The 18,237-nt window shown below is 45.0% G+C and overlaps 1 protein-coding gene across 2 annotated transcripts in view; it reads left to right on the forward strand.

Annotated features, from left to right (window-relative positions):
* The first annotated feature begins 969 nt into the window (after nt 1-969).
* The window catches only part of LOC102692503 (solute carrier family 12 member 9), a 63,814-nt gene continuing 46,546 nt past the window's right edge, over nt 970-18,237 (forward strand). The window contains exons 1-6 of one of the 2 annotated variants that reach the window (XM_069197668.1): nt 970-1,603; nt 2,748-2,882; nt 6,142-6,279; nt 6,939-7,235; nt 7,773-7,880; nt 8,972-9,083. In XM_069197668.1, the coding sequence (XP_069053769.1) occupies nt 1,381-1,603; nt 2,748-2,882; nt 6,142-6,279; nt 6,939-7,235; nt 7,773-7,880; nt 8,972-9,083 (1,013 nt within the window). In that variant the 5' untranslated portion in view covers nt 970-1,380. The remainder of the gene's footprint in view (nt 1,604-2,747; nt 2,883-6,141; nt 6,280-6,938; nt 7,236-7,772; nt 7,881-8,971; nt 9,084-18,237) is intronic. The other variant, XM_006637861.3, reaches the window with a different exon arrangement.

Here is an 18,237-nt window from a genome sequence, read left to right on the forward strand (position 1 = left end):
AAACTGTATCCACTAAACACCCCCAACTACACTGGTTGTCATCCATTACACAGCTATTTTAACGTACTGTAACGCATTCGAACAACCTGCAATGGTGGCCGTATGCGTTACACTACAGTACATAATGTAAAGGCGGCCTTAATGTATTTGCACTACACAGTACCACAGATTATTCTGTCAAGTTTTAAGTAAAAAAAATAGCCACAAGGCGTTTTGTATTTTAGTCCACACAAGCTACCTGCATCACGTGGATGGACTAATTATTCTGTTTAACAGATCCAATGAACCCGCAGCTCTAATTAAGGTCTTGTACACCTGATTTCATGAAAAGAGAAAAAAGACTACTACAGAAATGGGGACATGATGAATTTGGCCTTTGCAATATTCACAAAGCTTTTTCTACAAAATCCTTGATATTTTTTTCTGATGGCTTAACATCAAAAGGACTGTAGAACGACTTTCTCGCTCACGGGATATCTAAGATTAACTGCAGACGCTGTAATTTGCTCCTATTTAGATGTCATTTGTTTAAATCTGATTCCTCAGGTGAAATAGCGAATTTGTGTTAAACCATGCTTGAGTATAGAATATTGTGCCTAGTGCTTCATTTTCTCCAGTTAATACATACGGTATATACAGTGTAAGTTAGATATATAAGCTTTTCTATATGTGTTTCTTCTACATATAAAAGGTTAAGAAACCCTGATCCATGTTATCTCGACACTAAAACAAAAGACGTTTTAAACACAAAAAATGAGCACGGTATTAAATCTATTTTAGTTAAGACAATGCAAACGTCCAGCCAGTTAGCAGCTGTATGTGTAAAAGGCACGCAACATTTTCACAAGAGTAAAATTAAAACGGGAAGACAAAGTTGCGGAAGTTCGTGCCTTTAAAAGCATAAAGCTCTGAATCGTGAATCAAAATCTTTGACAGCTCTAATTTTTTTTTTCCACCGGTTGGTCGAACAGGGCAGAGAAGAGCCAGCAATCGGAGCGAAGATACGGGGTCATATGATGAGCCGCGGCGGCGAGCCTCTGTCACATGACCGCCGCTGGCAGCTAAAATCACAGGAGAGTGCGGTGACAGGGCTATGCTGTCCGAGATTGCACCTTTTTGTTTGCGACATTAAAAGTTTGGTGCTAATGATTTCGTTCGCGTGATATTTTGTTTTGTCGGCGTGTCATTCGGCAGACGGCTTCTCCTTTAGCATTTTTCATCTCTCTGCTCTTAAATACACAGCATTGTGGCAAACGGGAATGGTTAAGGAGTATTCTTACCGGCTGCAGCTTGGATGCGGAATGATCTGAACTGACGCTTCCTTGTTCTTCAGCTGAAGTTTTACTATTGGCAAGCTAGCGGAGCAGATCCACGGACACGATGTCGGAAAGGACGCCGCTCCTCCACTATCGGCTCTCGGCCAGTGTCAACGAGTCGGACCCCCAGCGCGTCGTGCAGGAGCGCGGCGCCGCTGCCGGTCCGGCGGCCCCCGGCCCCTCACGCCGGAGACAGAGCGCCCAGCCGCAGAAACTGACCACCTTCTTCGGCGTGGTCATCCCCACCCTGCTGTCCATGTTCAGCGTGGTCGTGTTCCTCAGAATAGGTGAGTTTATCGGTGTGTGTGTTTTTTAGACTTTTGTATTTTTTTTTGTGTGTGTTTTTTTTTCCGCTGCGTTCGTACCTGTTCTGGTTGGTATCACCCTCTTGATAGTTGACGTTTCCGTAGCAAATACCACATTTTAATTTAGAAAAGCGGGTACAGTATGTGTCCCATGCAACGCTGAAACCGCACGAGAGAAGAAAAAGGTCTCGGACACATTTAAATGTACCGATTTATTGTCCCACCACTGCTGGTTACATGGGTGTACTGTAAGCTTGAATTAAATTGACTACTCGCCCTCTCCCTACCGGCGCGTCCATGTGAGATAGTCCCGGACCAGACTGGGAATTCCCGGGGCACCAGAGGTGAAGAAGTCCGAGGAGGCACTACAAAACATCCATCAACAGCCCAAACGATCTGATGCTTTTAGGAAACGCCTTCATCTTTGCATACCGGCAACGGTGATCTGTTGATGAAGTTTCAGGAGTTTACATTTAATCCAAAACCGGCGAATCTCCCCTTCCCAAGTCTTCTCCTTGCGTGAACGTTATCGGTGGATTTCCCCGTTCTCTACACCTGCCTCTCCCGACTCTCGATCAGCCTGTAGTACAACGATTCTGCGGTAAATAAAAACTCAGTTTTCACCGCAGTTTGAGCCATTCTGGGTTTCGCCAACTGAAACTCTTCTACGGGTCGTGTCAAACCTAGCTTCTTTTATTACTTAAGCATTACACCTCCGTGTAAATAGACTCCAAACAGATGGCTTGTTCAGACTTGCAGCTTCTGAAGGCTGTTTGCATATCTCAAGCTTCAAACTCGGTAGAAAGACTTCTGTGTATAAAAGAGTTCTCATTGAATCTCATCATTATTTTTGAACACGCTGTGTGATACCTGTGTTGAAGGTTATCTGTTGTGTTGGGTTGGGTTCTGGGGCATCAGTTTTTCAAAAATCTTTCATCTCTTAAAAACTTCTCATATTGAAGACTAGTCGTAGCTTGGTTAGTTTTCCAGGAAATGTATTCTGTGTTGTAACTAAGTTGGTTTTACATGCAAGGTTCTGAATCTAGCTCTGGCTTAGCTGAACTGTTGAGTTGGGGGACCGATTCCGTCCCTGTAGTGTCTGATGGGATCTTGTGTGTGCCCGCAGGGTTCGTGGTGGGCCAAGCTGGGCTGTACCAGGCTATTGCCATGTTCTTGGTGGCGTACCTCATCATCAGCATGACCGTGCTATCGGTGTGCGCCATCTCTACCAACGGAGCGCTGGACGCCGGCGGAGCCTACTGTATCCTCTGTTGCCTGGACACCAGGTGGTCGCACAGCCGTGCAGAGCTGGCCTTGCACCTGGGTGTGCTCTGGAGCTTCCCGGTACAGCTTTACTCCAAATGTCATTGCACAATCCCTCCAGTTTCTGCAATACCTAATTTTCAAGTGCTTTTCTGACATTTATATAGGAGTGAAGATAATATACTGCAGCTCTCGATGCATTGTGCTGTAATTTAGCCTTTTTAAATGAAAGGTTTTGATGAAATAACACCTTTTTAACACAAATTCAATATAATTTCTACAGTACATTTTGATTAATATTTAGATTTTCCATTCTTTGCTTTTTAACTTGTTTGCAGTGGACTGCTGTTTCAAAAAAATGCCAAATACTCTCCTACACAATAAGTAATTGTGATACATGTATATTAGAAGCATCTAGAAGTCACTTAAAGCCTCCTTTTTGAGTGTTTTATTTGACTGTTCCTAACATGACTTGAGAATAAACCAAGCTTGACATTCGATTATCTTCAGTCTACACTGATCAGCACCTTCACAAACCTCGTCATGACAATTCAAGGTGAACTATACCATGAGCTTCCAGTAAGAATTGCTGTAGCAGCTTATCCATTACATTTATCAATCATCCATTTTCTAAACCGCTTTATTCCGTACGGGGTTGTGAGAGAGCCAGAGCCTCAGCAAGCAGTGGGCAAAAGGCAGGATACACCCTGGAGGGGACACCAGTCCATCCCAGGACACAGAGAATCAAACTGTTCTTTTTTTAACGCATCCATGCAGTTAAGGGCCAGATCTTTACAGTGTAATACAGATCTGTTAGGCTCAACTTCATTGAAAGAAAATGCCTACAATTTCAAGCATCATGGCAGGATTATTTCTGCATAAAGAGGTGAACACTGGGTGAAGAGCAGACCAATGCAGAACGTCTGTAACTTTAACATCACAGGGTAGCTTTCCAAAACATTACACAAATCTGATTTGGCTGGCATTCTGTTTTTTGTTTTTTTTCCCCTCTGACTCGGGGCAGACCAGATGTGAGAATTGTTTGGGCTTTGTGGGGGTCAGTCAGTCAGCTAGTTTAAGCACACTAGCTTCTTCCTCTGTCTATAAATACCTTTGAATAATTTTCTTTTTTTGTTATCCAAAGGCTTTGTCTTTGCATCTATTTATTGCCTTTACCCTATTAGTCTGCATGTTCTCCAAGTTCTCAGGTTTCTGACCATGTCTGGAGTCCTGCTTAAAATTGGGCTTTTTTATTCTCTCCTCCCTACTTCTGTAACTCACTCCAGTTTCTCCCGTCTGTACCCGTTTTAAATCCAGCCTATGGTTCTTCTCCAGAGCTGATCTTCCTCTTTTGTTAAGTCACTAAATATTGGCTGCCTGCAGTTGCTATCTAAAATCTTTGTACTGTATGTTGACAAGCATGTGCTGCAGAGTTAGAGAAAACTACTGAATTATATAAATTATTGTGATTTACCTCACTGTTAAAAAATCTGATTCCTAAGCAATCAAACTTTAAGGAATAGAACATTTATAATACATATTTCTGAACCATTTTAGCCCAAATTCTGTAGTTTTTTTTTTTAGTTTTAAATTGCTTCAAATCAGAAGTTCAGAAAGTGGGCTACGTTTCTGACTGTTACACTTGTCAGAAATATGTGAGGCTAGTGGGAGGTACAGTATAGATGACTGAGCTGGTCCGTTTCCCTTTTTGTCTGAGTTTCCAGCTAATCCAGGTCTGTGTACTCCAGCACCCCTCCCATACTCCAGGGAGCCTGCGTACAGTACATTCAAACAGTGGCTTTGCTGACAGGGCTCTGTGTGTGAGAAAGGGAAGTACGTCTGTCTCAACTGTGCAGTGGCTTTCCAGCTCAGGTTTGGGACTTTCATGAACAAATGAAAGCTGGATTCTGACACACACGATATGCCTTGTCTAGGAGTTCATGCTTGTTTGTCTACATGCTTTCATATAGGCAAGTGTGATTAGGATTATTTCAGGAAAGTCCTTTCCTACGCGTGTCCCAGACTCCATATATGTGTGAGTGTGTGTCACAGATATTGTTTGAATAGTACAGAAGTATCTGCTTATTATTATATTTAAGCTTCTGAAATTTGAAATGGCCATTTTTGTTTCTTAAGTGCTGGCCTTGTGTTTGAGTCAATCAGTAACTGCTGCTGTGTTGCACATGTAAAGCGAGGACCTGTGAACGTGCTCCTCTGACTCCCTTGTCAGAGACGTTCATGTTGTGAGATGCTGGCAGCTCTGCAGTGCCCGACAGGAGAGTTGATGCTGATTGGAGGAGCAGCATCTCTCTCGATGATGTCTTTGCAAATTGTACGAGTCACCACATCATTAGAAGACAATCCATGACTAATGTCCATCCTGTCCCAGTGGTGGTATGTCAGTTGTGTGCTGCTGGTGGGGGAATCCCTTCACAATCTGCTAGTGACCTAGGTTAGGAGCATTGACATCAAGACCACAGAGTTCATCCTGCACTGGATGAGCAGGATCATGGGTTGAAGCGTGTGAGAGGTCGACGTTCTTTTGTGTGTGGATTAGAATTGCACAAGAGTATCTGAATAATGCAGATGGTGTTCTCTGATGGGGATGATTTTGCTTACTGACTAAGGTGGTTAAAGCTTGAAACCTGAGATCAGCTGGTCTCAATGTGTTGATCAAGCAGCTCTCAGTGAGAGAAAAGAAGGAAATGATTTGTTTGGTGAGGGAATAAAATTGCTGTTCCTGTAAGTGTTTATGGTTTCTTTTCATTGGTGTGAACCACCTAAAAACGGCTGGGTCATAGTCATTTTCATTTGACTAGGTTGTCAGGCTACTGTGATTCTGCATACATAAGAAAACAATGCACTTGCTGTTCGACAAATAGTTTCGCTTTTTTGAGTAAGAGGAGTCATGATATTGGTTCCATGCCCAGCAAATGTAGCTCTGCTGGTGTGTGTATGGGCGTCTAAGGGATTGTCATCCAGGTGGATGCTGCACATTGGTGGTGGTGGAGGGGAGACCCCATTACCTGTAAAGCGCTTTGAGTGGAGTGTCCAGAAAAGCGCTATATAAGTGTAAGCAATTATTATTATTATTATTATTATTATTATTATTATTGCATGTGTTTCCTTTGCTGTGTGTGAGTGCCATCTCTGTAGCCCTGTCTGCCACTTCCTCGGTCTTCTGGTTTCTCCGTCCTCTTCTGCGTCGGAATGGCCAGCTTCACGCACCCGCTCCTTGACCCTCCCCGCCCTCTCAGACATGATCAGCCGAGCCATGGGGCCAGAGTTTGGGGGCAGCATCGGGATCATGTTCTTCTTCGCCAACGTGTGCGGCAGCGCCCTCTTTGTGCTGGGGCTGGTAGAGGCCATCATCGACACTTTCGGCATACAAGCAGGTACGGAGGAGCAGTTCATGCTCAGTGTGCGCCATCTCGTGTCTTGCCTCTGTCCAGGAGAGTCGGTCAGCCCGTTGATCTGAAACGAAGGAAGTGTCACTAATCTTTTAAGTGTAATTGACATTGTAAAATTTGACATGTAGGAATGATGTCTCTTTTTATAGATATACTAGAGGATTATCTCAATTTATGGTACCGATACACCTGTGGATTTGCTGCCACTTATACGGAAGAATGACCTCTATATCAATGTATTTTTACACCTATAAATTGGAGGATAACATTCAGTTAAGTACTGCCTGTACAGGTGTGTAGACACCCTTATTGTTCAAGTGTTGTTGATTTATTTCTGAACAAAGTAGACATGGAGTTTTTGATTTCATTTATGCAATCTTGTGTAAGGCATTTGTCTGTTCCTTGTTTCACACGAAGGAATCTTGCACATTTGCCAAGATTTACGTGTTTGATTTGTGGCAAAGCAGGTTTTGCAACTATCCCGATACTCGGCAATCTGGCTGTGCCTGTAAAACGATCCAAAATAAGAGAAGCAACTTTTTTACGCCCCTTTCTCATCAAGTAACCTATTAATGCTTCTTTCTGGCTTGCTCTGTGTCTGTTTCTCTGACCTTGTGACCCTGCCTTGCACTCCCTTCTCCCAGACACGGCAGGGGTTGGTGGGGTGCGTGTCCTGCCCAGCTCGTACTGGTGGGCGCTGCTATACGGAACAGGCATCCTCCTGCTGTGCCTGCTGGTCTGCCTGGTGGGCGCCCACATCTACGCCAAGGCCACCTTCCTCATCTTCCTCATCGTCATTGTGGTGCTGGCCACCATCTTCATCAGTTTCTTCGCAGTGGGGCCGCATGCTGTGCCCCTCCCCCAGACCCACGCCAACAGCACCGTTTCCTACGCCAACTTCACGGGCTTCAAGCTCAGCACGCTGCAGGGGAACCTGGGACGTGAGTACCACACAGCCGGCTGTCTGACCAGCACACAAGCCGACTGGAAGGTAGACGCTGTAGGCAGACTGGATAGGCAGCTACATCATAAGCTGCAGAATTTGTGGCATCTCAGTTATTCACTTATTTGTTGTTAGAAATGTTATTTAACTAATTTGACAATTCGCCAAATCTTTTTAGGGCACTTGCATTCATTTTTGCGAGTGATAGTTAAGCTTTGTAGTTGATTTAAACTGCTGGATGAGCAGTTATTTCCGCAGTGTTAGGCAAGTGCCTGCAGTGTTTGCCTGCCTCTGTCTGTGGCCATCAATGGGTATACACAGATCAGATGGGCCCAGGGACAAAGGGATGTAGAGAAAGTCAAGTCAAGAGGCCGGGGGACATTTGGAGCCATAATGGGAGTCAGGAGGGAAGCAGACGTCTGGAGAGATGCAGAGAGATGAGCTCTGCATGCACACGGTAAAGGGGGTGGTGCTGTAGATCTGTGGGTGGAGCTGAGCCCTGTTTCTGCCTCAGTATGCCGGTGTTTCTCTGCAGCCAAGTACACTGTGGATTACACCACTGGCACCCAAATGACCTTCGCCACTGTATTCGCGGTCATGTTCAACGGCTGCACAGGAATCATGGCTGGATCCAACATGTCAGGTGAGGGCTTGGAGTTGCAAACAAGTACCGTATGTCACTTCTCGATTTAAGACTTTTCTGTTGAGTCTTTGTTTTTGCCTGCATGCTGGAATATCGATTTGCTCTTATTCGCTCACTTGAGGTTGCAGCTGTATTAAGGCAGGCAGACTACAGGAACAGGCTCGCACTCCGGTAATGTCCTTTGCTCCTGAAGTTGTGATTGAGTTTTTTTTCTGGCTAAAGTCGCACAGCTTTCCAGTATATTCAAACCTCGCTCTAATCCAGACCTTGCTGGGCACTGAACACGTAAAGTGCTGACACCCGTCTGACAATGATTCCACATGCATGCGATTGCCCACAGCGCCCAGTTACCAGGCAACACAAGAGCACGTTTGTGCAAGGGGTTTGTGCGTTTGGAGCATAGATTAATGCCTGCTGTGTTGCAGCTAATTTCATCCACTAATTCAGGGGTGATTCTTTACTGATGAGCAAAATCCAAATACAACATCCTTCTGCAGTAAGATGAGGGCTTCAGTGTTGCACTTCCCAGCTAGTTTGGACAGCATGCTGAGCTCAAACATGCATTTGGTACTGTTTAAGCCCAGTGTGACCGACCAGGCAGAGATGGGAACTGGCCCTTAGGTTCAGTCTTTGTTCTTCCTGAGTTATATACAGTAGTTATTCTGACTAACTGCATAAATATTATACTTCTAAACAGGCTCCCAGGTTTTTATGAGTAACAGTACCTTTAATGAGGAGACTCCTTTGAGCATTCGGCTGTGAAAGACCAGAAGAAAAAACATAATTAGTGTTTAATTAGCTACTAAGGCTGGAACAAAAACTAGGAGGCCTCCAGGAGTGGAGTTTGAGACGTGTACTGTCAGTGGGTCACAGTTTCCTTCTGCTGTTCTATTATTCTCTGTATAAAGCTCTAGAGGGAGCCCTCAGTGTCCTTTTCCCTACTTTTGTTCAAGGCTGCCTGACTGCTCAGTGAGGCCTTGTTAAATAGTTTTGACTTTTCACAAAGGTGCAGCTCCCACATTCACCCTGCTGGTTTTTGTTGGCGATGACTGTGTGTGAGCTGAGCGGCTGGCCCCTTCTGTTTCCCTCAGGTGACCTGAAGAATCCCAGCTACTCCATCCCGCGAGGCACCATCACCGCCGTCATCTTCACCTTCATCATCTACAACCTGCTCAACGTGCTGGTGGCCTGTACCTGCGATTTGTAAGTCCCAGACCCTCTGTGCCTGCTGTTTTTTTTTTCTCTCCTTCTCATTTCACTGCCAAGCTTCTTTTGCACACTTTTTTTCTTTCTTTGATTTAATATACATGCATAAAACGCAGCTGCTGATTTTTGTAGATGTCTAGAGGCAGCTTGCCGATGCTTCAGGGCAGTTAACCTCAAGATCTCTTAACGTAGCCTCCCCCTCTCTTAGTCTGTCTGTATGTCAATCTTGGCGTGTCCTGCGCACCAGCTGTGTTGCAGTGCTGTGTACCGTAGTCTTGCAGAGTTAGTGTTGAAGAAAAGATCTGAGATGTGAAAAAGGGGTTAACTGATTTCTTTCTGCGCAAAGACTTCTTGTGACACAAGGCATTCCATGCTTAAGAACTTTTGAGTTATGGCTGGGATGGGAATTAACTGATAAGAGATTCCAAGTGCAAGATAGAGACTCCCTATCTAAGGAAACATAAAACTGGTCATTCAAAGTGGTCAGGGTCTTGGGAATGTCCAAACACAGGTGTTCTCCCCCGTTATGGTAACAGTTTGCGTCAGAAATGGCTGAAGTTTGCTATATGAACTTGAAGTTTTGTACCTATATTCCGAACAATGGTTTGATCTTATTGTCCCTTGCATGCAATAAACTTGGTTGTTTAAACTTCATCTCGGGATACAGAACTTATTTCTCTGTTACGACAGTGTTGTCCTCTGCCCGTGCTGCTCAGCAGCTCAAGAACGCAGGTGTTGCTTTGCTGTGCTACTGGCTGCCTCTTGTGCAATCTGCGTGTTGTGTGACACAGCGCTGTGGTCACAGCCTGGGAAACGCCAAAAACCTTAGTCAGTCCCTCGCTTCGCCTCCTCTCACCACTCTGGGTTGCAGACTTGTGAGAGAGCGAGTGAGAGATGCTGTGTGGAGCCTCGTGATTTTGCACAAGAAGAACCGCAGCTGAGAGGCTGCGAGTCTGGTCCTGAAAGTGAAAGACTAGGCGTCCGCGTGTTCATGTGCTCAAACACCCTTTTTTTCAGAATGTTATTCAAACCTGCATTTGCTTTGGTACTGATAATTTTAATCATCACAGTTTCATTTCTTTTAAGCTTTCATTAGACTTCTTATTGTCAATCCTTACTTTTTGTTTTGAGCACAGATTTGAGCTAGCGAATATTAATATAAAATTCCAGGTTGATTAGCTGAGTTCAGTCAAGGGACATTCATCTGTTATTTCGTGCTTCCAGTGTGAGTCTCATCTGTGCAAGTGCTAGAGGTATACTTGTGTTTGGATGTGGCTGATTTTTAAAAAAATCCAAAACAATTTATAGAGATTAGTTACAGGTACCTGTTTGCTTTACACACAAATCTTGGTGCCTGACAGTATATCTGGGTTTGCAGGAGCATTCTGGGCTAGTGTTAGAGTTAAAGCATCTTGCTCAATGGTGCGACACCTGTGTCCCACTTGGGATTTGAACCTGCAGCCCCTATCGGAAATTCAGAGTCCTGACTCCTGAAGGTGTTACCTTCAAACTGAATCCATACAGACACCAAACCACTGAAGCTAAGCAGGTGTGAGCCTGGTTAGTACCTGGATGGGAGACCTCCTGGGAAAGCTGAGGTTGCTGCTGGAAGTGGTGTTAGTGGGGCCAGTACGGGGCACTCACCCTGCACTATAGTGTAAAAAGGCACCATCCTTTGGATGAGATGTAAAATCAAGGTCCCGAGTCTCTGTGGTCATTAAAAAATCCCAGGGCATTTCTTGAAAAGATTAGGGGTGTTACCCAGGCATCCTGGCCAAATTTCCCATTGGTCTTGACCAGTCTTGGCCTCCTAATAATCCCCATCTATGAACTGGCTTCATCATTCTGTTCTCTTCCACACTGATGGCTGGTGTGGCGAGTGTACTGGTGCACAATGGCTGCTGTTGCATCATCCAGATGGGGCAGCACACTGGTGGAGGTGGAGGGGAGTCCCCATTACCTGTAAAGCACTTTGAGTGGAGTGTCCAGAAAAGAGTTATAAGCTAATTCCCAGATGAAGATTATTAGGAGGCCATGATTGGTAAAGACTAATGGGAAAATTGTCCAGGATGCAAGGGTGACACCCGTACTCTTTTCGAGGAACACCCTGGGAATTTTAATGACCACAGAGAGTCAGACCTCAGTTTTACGGCACCTTTTTACAGTATAGTGTCTCCGTTGCTACTGTATACAGGGGCATTAGGACCCACGCTGACTGCAGAGTGAGCGCCCCCTGCTGGCTCCACTAACACCTCTTCCAGAGGTCTCCCATCCAGGTACTGACAGGCTCACACCTGCTGAGCTCCAGTGGGGTTGTGAGCTGTGAGTAGGAATAGTAATAAGGGTTCTGTTAGGTGTAGTGACACTGCTAATCGGTTAGGGTTAACTTTAGTCACACTGGAAAAGAGGCACATTTTCACAATCCTGCCTGATTCCCAGCAAAGAAAAGGTAAGGGCAGCGATTATTAAACTGATCATTTTTTTTGGAAAAATATATTTAAATGGAAGGTTTTGAGTGCGTTGAGTTTTGAGCTATAAAGGTTGTAGCAGATAAACATTGTAGGTCTGGATTGGTAAATGCTGACGTGTTGTAGTTGGAAACCTTTTAGAATGGGGGGACATAACCATGAAGCCCCATTGTAACATTTAAAATCGGCAGTTTCTCTTATTATGCTTCAAATTGCTTTGAAAACCTTGCTGCACGTTGCACAAAGCAGACAGCTGCATGAGTAGTCCTGAGTGCACATTTAATTAGGAGAGACTATACAGTAAACAGTGCTGCAATGGAAAGCAAACTTAAAAACCGCACGGTAGAAATAAAAAGCACGGTACTTTTCTAAATTCACTCACCAGTGTTAATCAACGTTTAGAGCCGTTGTTTCTCTCATTCACTGAGGCATATCCTGATCACAGCAGGTAATGGCCTTTAACAGGCACTAGGCAAGAGGCAGCGGAGATTCACACCTTTTGAATTTCACTGAGGTAACACATTTTCCTTGGTCAGCGTGGCACTTCTCACCGGTGCCTCACTGCTCCTGGGTTCCAGGTTCTGGCCTGGGGTGCCTTCTGTGTGGAGTCTGCATGTTCTGCGCTACATGCTTTTGATGTCTCTTACATCATCGTTCTTCCCGTGATATAAAGATGTGCTGTCCGGGTTCTTTGGCATGTCTAAATATTGTGCGCATACCCAGCAAGGGACTGGCTGTCCTTCCAAGGCATAGTCTCAGCTTGTGCCCTGTCCTTCCCCGATAGACTCCCGGTTGCTTCTCACCAGAGAGAGATCACTTTCTGATGATAATGATGTTTTTTTTTTTGTAATTCAGTGAATATTCCAAAGGTTTCTTAGATAATGATTTAGCAATTGAGTATTTCTATTGCGGTGGTTGTTTTAATCTTTTGTGCAATCTCTTTTAAAGAGGGGGAAAAAATAGCACAGGCAAATAGTCCCTTAAACACAATGCAATGCTTTGTGAAGGCAGTAATTTCCCCCTCAATTTTTTTACATCCTGCACTAGCCTACATGGTGGTGTTTGCTGTACCAAAAGCACACCCTCTTGAGATTTTAGAATGAAGATTGCAGATGAGCAAAGCAGTTCAGCTTCTCAAGAGTGTTTGGGTTTTTAGTAGCTTAGAGGTCTGTGGATGTTGTTTAGCTGCGTGTTGAAAAGCCAGCATGTTAGCTTTAACAGCATGGTTGAACAGCTTGTTCCAGACTCCCACAACCCTCGAGCCTAAAGAAGTGCCCTCTGTTCTCTGAACGGATGTAAGTCTACAAGTATTTTTAGGTTTACAGCTATCGCTGCTTTCAAATGTGTTTTGTAAGAAAAGCTGCATTATAACCTCAAGATATCATGATGTGTAGGAATGAGGCCTGACTTGAAGCACAGTTCTGTGACAAATGGTGTTGCCGTATTTACAAGAAATGAGGAACGTAGCCGTTTCAGGGAAGGGAGGAGAGCGAACTGAAACCTGGTGCACTTCTCTCGTATTTCCATACGAGTTTTTCTCTTTAAAAAAAAAAGTTTGATCTTCTGAAGCTCAATGAATTGGGTTTCCGAAAACATTGTATTAGCCATCATCTTGTGCTTTTAAGGAGAGAGCTGACTCAAGGACACATACCTGCTGCTCAGATAGGAGCTGACGTACTGAAAATGAGTTCAGTGAAGTTGGTGGCTCGTTGTTATTTTGAACAATGGAAAGTTCCAGGCACATTGTGTATGGTGACATAATCTAATATATAGTTATGTGGAATCTACTACGCATGATTTTGGTGCTGGAGCCTCAGGTTTTAGAAATTGAAGTACCTAGTTTATATGATGTGGTGAAAACATTTTTTCTGCTTAAGCTGTATATAATTAGTAAGTTACCTTCGCTTCCACCAGGTGGCAGTCTTTTGCAAGTCAGGCAGCATGGGAACAGTAACCTCTCCTATCTGTCCGTAGCTGCACAAACACCTAAAACGGCTGTAGAGCTGGAGATAACTACTTTTATTTCAGTGTGTTTGATACCTTTGCCACTGTTGTCGTAGTCAAGCCCATAATGCCCTTGATTTCCAGACCTGTGTCAGAGAGACAATTGTGATGGTATATTTTTTTAAAAAAAGGATGGAAGATATCCAGATTTTCCAACATGCGTTCCTTGCTGGTCCTGTTTGCAAGCATCCCTCAGAGACTGATATGGCACTTTATAACAGGGTGAATAATTTGGAAAACGGCAGCTCGACTTGTGTCGGGGCATTGCTGTGAGAAGATATTTATATCTGGTTTTATGTCCATATTGAGTTTTTAATCTGTATTGGCCTTACAGTGTTCATTGCTCCCCTGCTTGAACATCACTGACTTAATTCCCTATTGCTCAGCCCAATAAACTAAGACAAAATGCTCTTCCATACTCAAAAGGTCACTCTGCCTCTGTGAAGAAAGGAGAAAAGGGGGGATTAAAAGCAGAAGGAGTGGGGGGGTGGAGACGAAAAGAAAGCGTGTGAATGTGTATTGGATTTTTAGTTTACCCATAAGTATGGAGGGTGAGAGGCCACAAAAGTGTAGCTCTAGGCCATCTGTCTTCAGCGCTGAACCTGTCGTGGGTTAATAGATTTCTTATCTGAGGGCTCCAGCACATGATTAGCCTCTCTGCTCTGAGAGATGACGGCCTTTCATTTATCCGCACACCTCTGGACCCAGGATAATCTTCCTCGGAGCCGCGGAGAGCGATGTGCTTCTCCGAGATGTGGGAGAGAAGGTGCAAATGGGGCATTGTTGCTAAGCGAGGGTTGAGCACTTAAAGCAGAGATCCACAATCCTGGACCTACAGAGCCAAAGCTGTAAGCTTTTCAGGAAGCGGAATTATTATTTTATAATATTATTAACCCTTGTTCATGTATTGGCCGGTAAGTGATTCAGGTAACTAGTTAAGTGTTCAGGTGGAAAGGATACCAGAAGACCTGTAACTCCGGGACCAGTAGTTTCGATTACTGATCTGAACGTCGTCAAGACAGTGTCTCGGTTGTAGATCAGGGACAACCATTTGTAGATCAAGTTCCACGGCCATAGCATATCTAGCGGTTTTAATTTTGAGTATTTATTTTTTTACCCCTCCAATAGGAGTGTTTGAGCAGGTGCTGCTGTGATGCGCTTGGCTGCTGGTGCTGGTCTTGTTTCTTGACCCCCGGTGGTCTCCACAGTGCCTCACTGGAGAGTAAGAAGCTTTTCTTGCTGGTGACAGAGCATGTAGTGTCCATGAACTAGTGTTCTGTCGAGGGGAAGGAATCCCGCCACAGCACAGCAGTTTCCAACGTCAGGAATGGTGGGATTGGGCTTGAAATGTGGGGCACTCTTGAATGAGCACCTCTGCTGCTTGGATCACCTGTGTTGGTCCCGGGGGGTCGGTGTGTCTGAATGTTCCCTTGACCACTAAGAGCTGGGAGAAGCTCTTCAATTGGTCCAGTTAAGCCAGTAACCAGCTGAATCATGAGCAAAACCAGGGCTGTACAGCCTGGCTGTAAGGGGACCTTCCAGTGGTGTTCCAGTGTGGGTGAAAATTATACTCTGTCAGATGTCTACTGGAACAGTGCATCTGTGCCTGTTAAATTAAAAATTGTACAGTTAAAAAAATACAATTAAAAATTGTACCTGTGTAATTTATTGTATATACGCGACTGTATACATTCGTTTTCAGTGGGATTACATTATTAATAGCGTTTCCTTTGTGTACTTCAGTTAGTTTTTAACAAGTCAGATGTCCTTCCCTCTTAAATTAACAAGGTGTTTTTATGAAACTCCAATTTGAAGTGCCTTTGAGAAGAAATCTTTGGAGGACCTCAGGTCGTCACTCAAAAGCGTTGTTAGTGCGGCGGAGTTGATTGGTGTATTATTAAATTGAGCTTGCGGTACTTGAGCCAAACTGTCTCTTTCTTAAAACGTCCATTCCGGTCAAGCACTGTGCAGGGTCAGGCTCATATTTTGGGAAGTGCTGCAATGGAGGCCTGGGCATGCCTCGAGTTTCCCCATAACGCATCACTGCAGGGCCCCGGACCTCCCGACAACAGTGTTTTCAAAATCCCCGGTTACTATTCTGCTATGTTTGAAAACAAAGACAAGATAACACTTAAGGGTTTCAGGTGAATAAAGGCATATTTGTTTTGCCTGTAAAAATGATTCCAGTCTCAAGTGGGGCTTTGCGCCAACACCGAGTCTGACATCACTTGGGAAGGCCTCACTCCACCTCACAGGAGTTTAAATGTTTTTGATGTGCTGCTCAGTAGCCTTTCAAGAATATTTCCCTGTGTAACCAGCAGGGGGCCCTGGTAGTGCACAGTCTCTGGCTCCAGCTGCACACAGTCATTCCTGTCCTACGATTGCATGACCGTCCAGAAGAGAAACTGTTCCTTTCAGCAGACTTGTCCTGAAACTGCTTATTGAGTCATCTGTCTTCACTCCTCTTACTCTCTTGCTTTCTCTCTCTTAATGTGTTGCTCTTCCCGTCACTGGTGACTCCTACCCCTCGTGCAGTCTGTCAGCACTTCTGCCACTTTTTTTTTTTATTTGTAATGTGGCAAACGGGCACCTTGCAGACTTGCCTGTACCAACAGGATTGTCTCTCCGGCTGCTGCTGATGAACTGGGCAGCAGTGCGCCAGTGGTGGTGATGGGTAATGGGCTATAGGTATGTTTTGGTCCTGTGCTGAATAGACTGGTGTGGTAGTTGAGAGGGGTTTGGTTGTTGTATCTGCTACTCTGTGCAAACGTGCAGAGGAGGGGAGTGTCTGTGGTTGTCAATAGCTTCAGCCGTTCGATGTACCAGGTGTCTGAGAAGTAAATGAATGTGCCCCTTCAATGTTGCTGCCCCCATGCCTGAGAGAAAGGGGCTGTCTGGCTGTTGCGTTTGAAAAGTGTAAAATAGACCTGCTGTGATTTTCAGCTCTAGGGGGAGAAAGGTTCTTGTGACTTTCTGACACCTGCCCTGGTCCTGGATGGCTGGTGTGTCTACAGGTTTTCAGTCCTGCTAAGCTTGAAAAGGCCTAAATCGACTGATTTATTGTCTTGATTGAATCGGTCTGATAGATTCAGGTGTTCCTGCTTTAAAGAGATCAAGAGAACCCGCAGACACACACTGAAGCTAAGTTAGTGTGGAATTGCTCATCCTGCTGTGTGGTGCTCCCGAATTAGTTTGCGCTCTACCCCGCGCTGTGCATCATGGGATGCCCCATGGTGAACCCTGGATAAAACCAATGTGGCCTTGGAGCGTGCATATTAATTATCGCCTGTATAATTACATTAATTAAAATCTCTTATCCTCCTTTTGTTCTGCTATCTCTCATACACAGCTAGCTTGGGTGTTCTTTTCCCAAATCTCGTTTTATCTTTTCTGCTCGTCTAAACAAGCACGTCCAGGCTGAACTGAAGCCAGATGTTAACGTCCACGATACCGGAACACGCCGTCTCTCATTCTCTTCATCCGCTATCTCTGGACCACAGCAGGGGGGGGAATCGCGTTCCCTGTTTTCCTTCTCCATCTCCTCCTCGCTCTCCCTTTGTGTGGCTCGCAGCCGTCTTGGAAAACTCGCAAGGGCAGCCTGGTCGTGCTCGGGGTTTCGTTCCAGGCTCCGGTTGCCGTGGAGGAATGAAGTGAGGCGGCAGACAGTTGGACGGGAACGGTCCCGGAAATTGATCGGTTACCTTGTTGATGTAGCTCCGACCTCTTCACTCCCATTGCAAGGACTGTACACTGCAAAGCTACAACAGTTGCACAGTTCTGAAACCGCACAGCCAGAGATGGGGAGGGGGCAGGGAACTCCACTCAGCTTGTTAGCTATTGATCCAGTTTAATAATCCTCGGCTTTGGCATTTCCCTAGGGAGCACTTAGATTAAATTTGTGCTTCTCTCTCTCTCTCTCTGCCCTTGTCTCTTGTATCACTTGATACTTCTTTCAGTCTCGCTGTAATCTCTGTAATGTTTTGCTCCCCTGGTATGGCGGATGGCTGGTGTGTGTGCATGTTATCTGCCGAAGTGAAGTGGCAGTACTGATCTCTTCTGCCCGTGAAGTGGTGGTGGTTTGGGGGGGGGGATGTCAGCCAGTGTTTTTGTAAAGAACAGCACATGTCGTTTCTTATTCCTCCCAGTATTTTGCTGAGAGGCTGCTTGGCATAGCAGTTAACACAATTCTCGCCTGTAAGTGCTGTGGGGAAGAAGGGGTTAACTCAGCCAGGCTCCACTGCTCTCCATGCTAGTCTTCAGCCACACGGGGGAAAAAAATGGAAAAATAAGCACAAGTAACAGAATCCTTCAATGTCCCTACTGACGGAGCAGTATTGATCGTGGTGACAAACACAAACAGGGTGGGAGCTGCCAGGGAGTGTTCACGTGTCACTATCTGACCTCCTCAGTGCCCAATGTGTGTATGTAGCACCTCTCTAAGGCTTTGTAACTGCTTTAAACTGAAAACATAATTGGAGGAAAAACAAAATGCAGCTTTAAGAAATTGTTCAATAAAGAGAAAATGAAGGGCAGCTTGGAGGTACAGTGGTTAGCATTGCTGTCTCTCAGTGCCGGGGCCCTGGGTTCATTTCCTGGGGTGTTATCTGCGTGGGGTTTGTATGTTCTCTTGTTCATGTGGGTTTCCTCCCTTATGAAAATCTGTTCCATCTTCTGCTTCA

Source organism: Lepisosteus oculatus, chromosome 13 (genome assembly GCF_040954835.1).
Source record: "Lepisosteus oculatus isolate fLepOcu1 chromosome 13, fLepOcu1.hap2, whole genome shotgun sequence".
Lineage (NCBI taxonomy): Eukaryota > Metazoa > Chordata > Actinopteri > Semionotiformes > Lepisosteidae > Lepisosteus > Lepisosteus oculatus.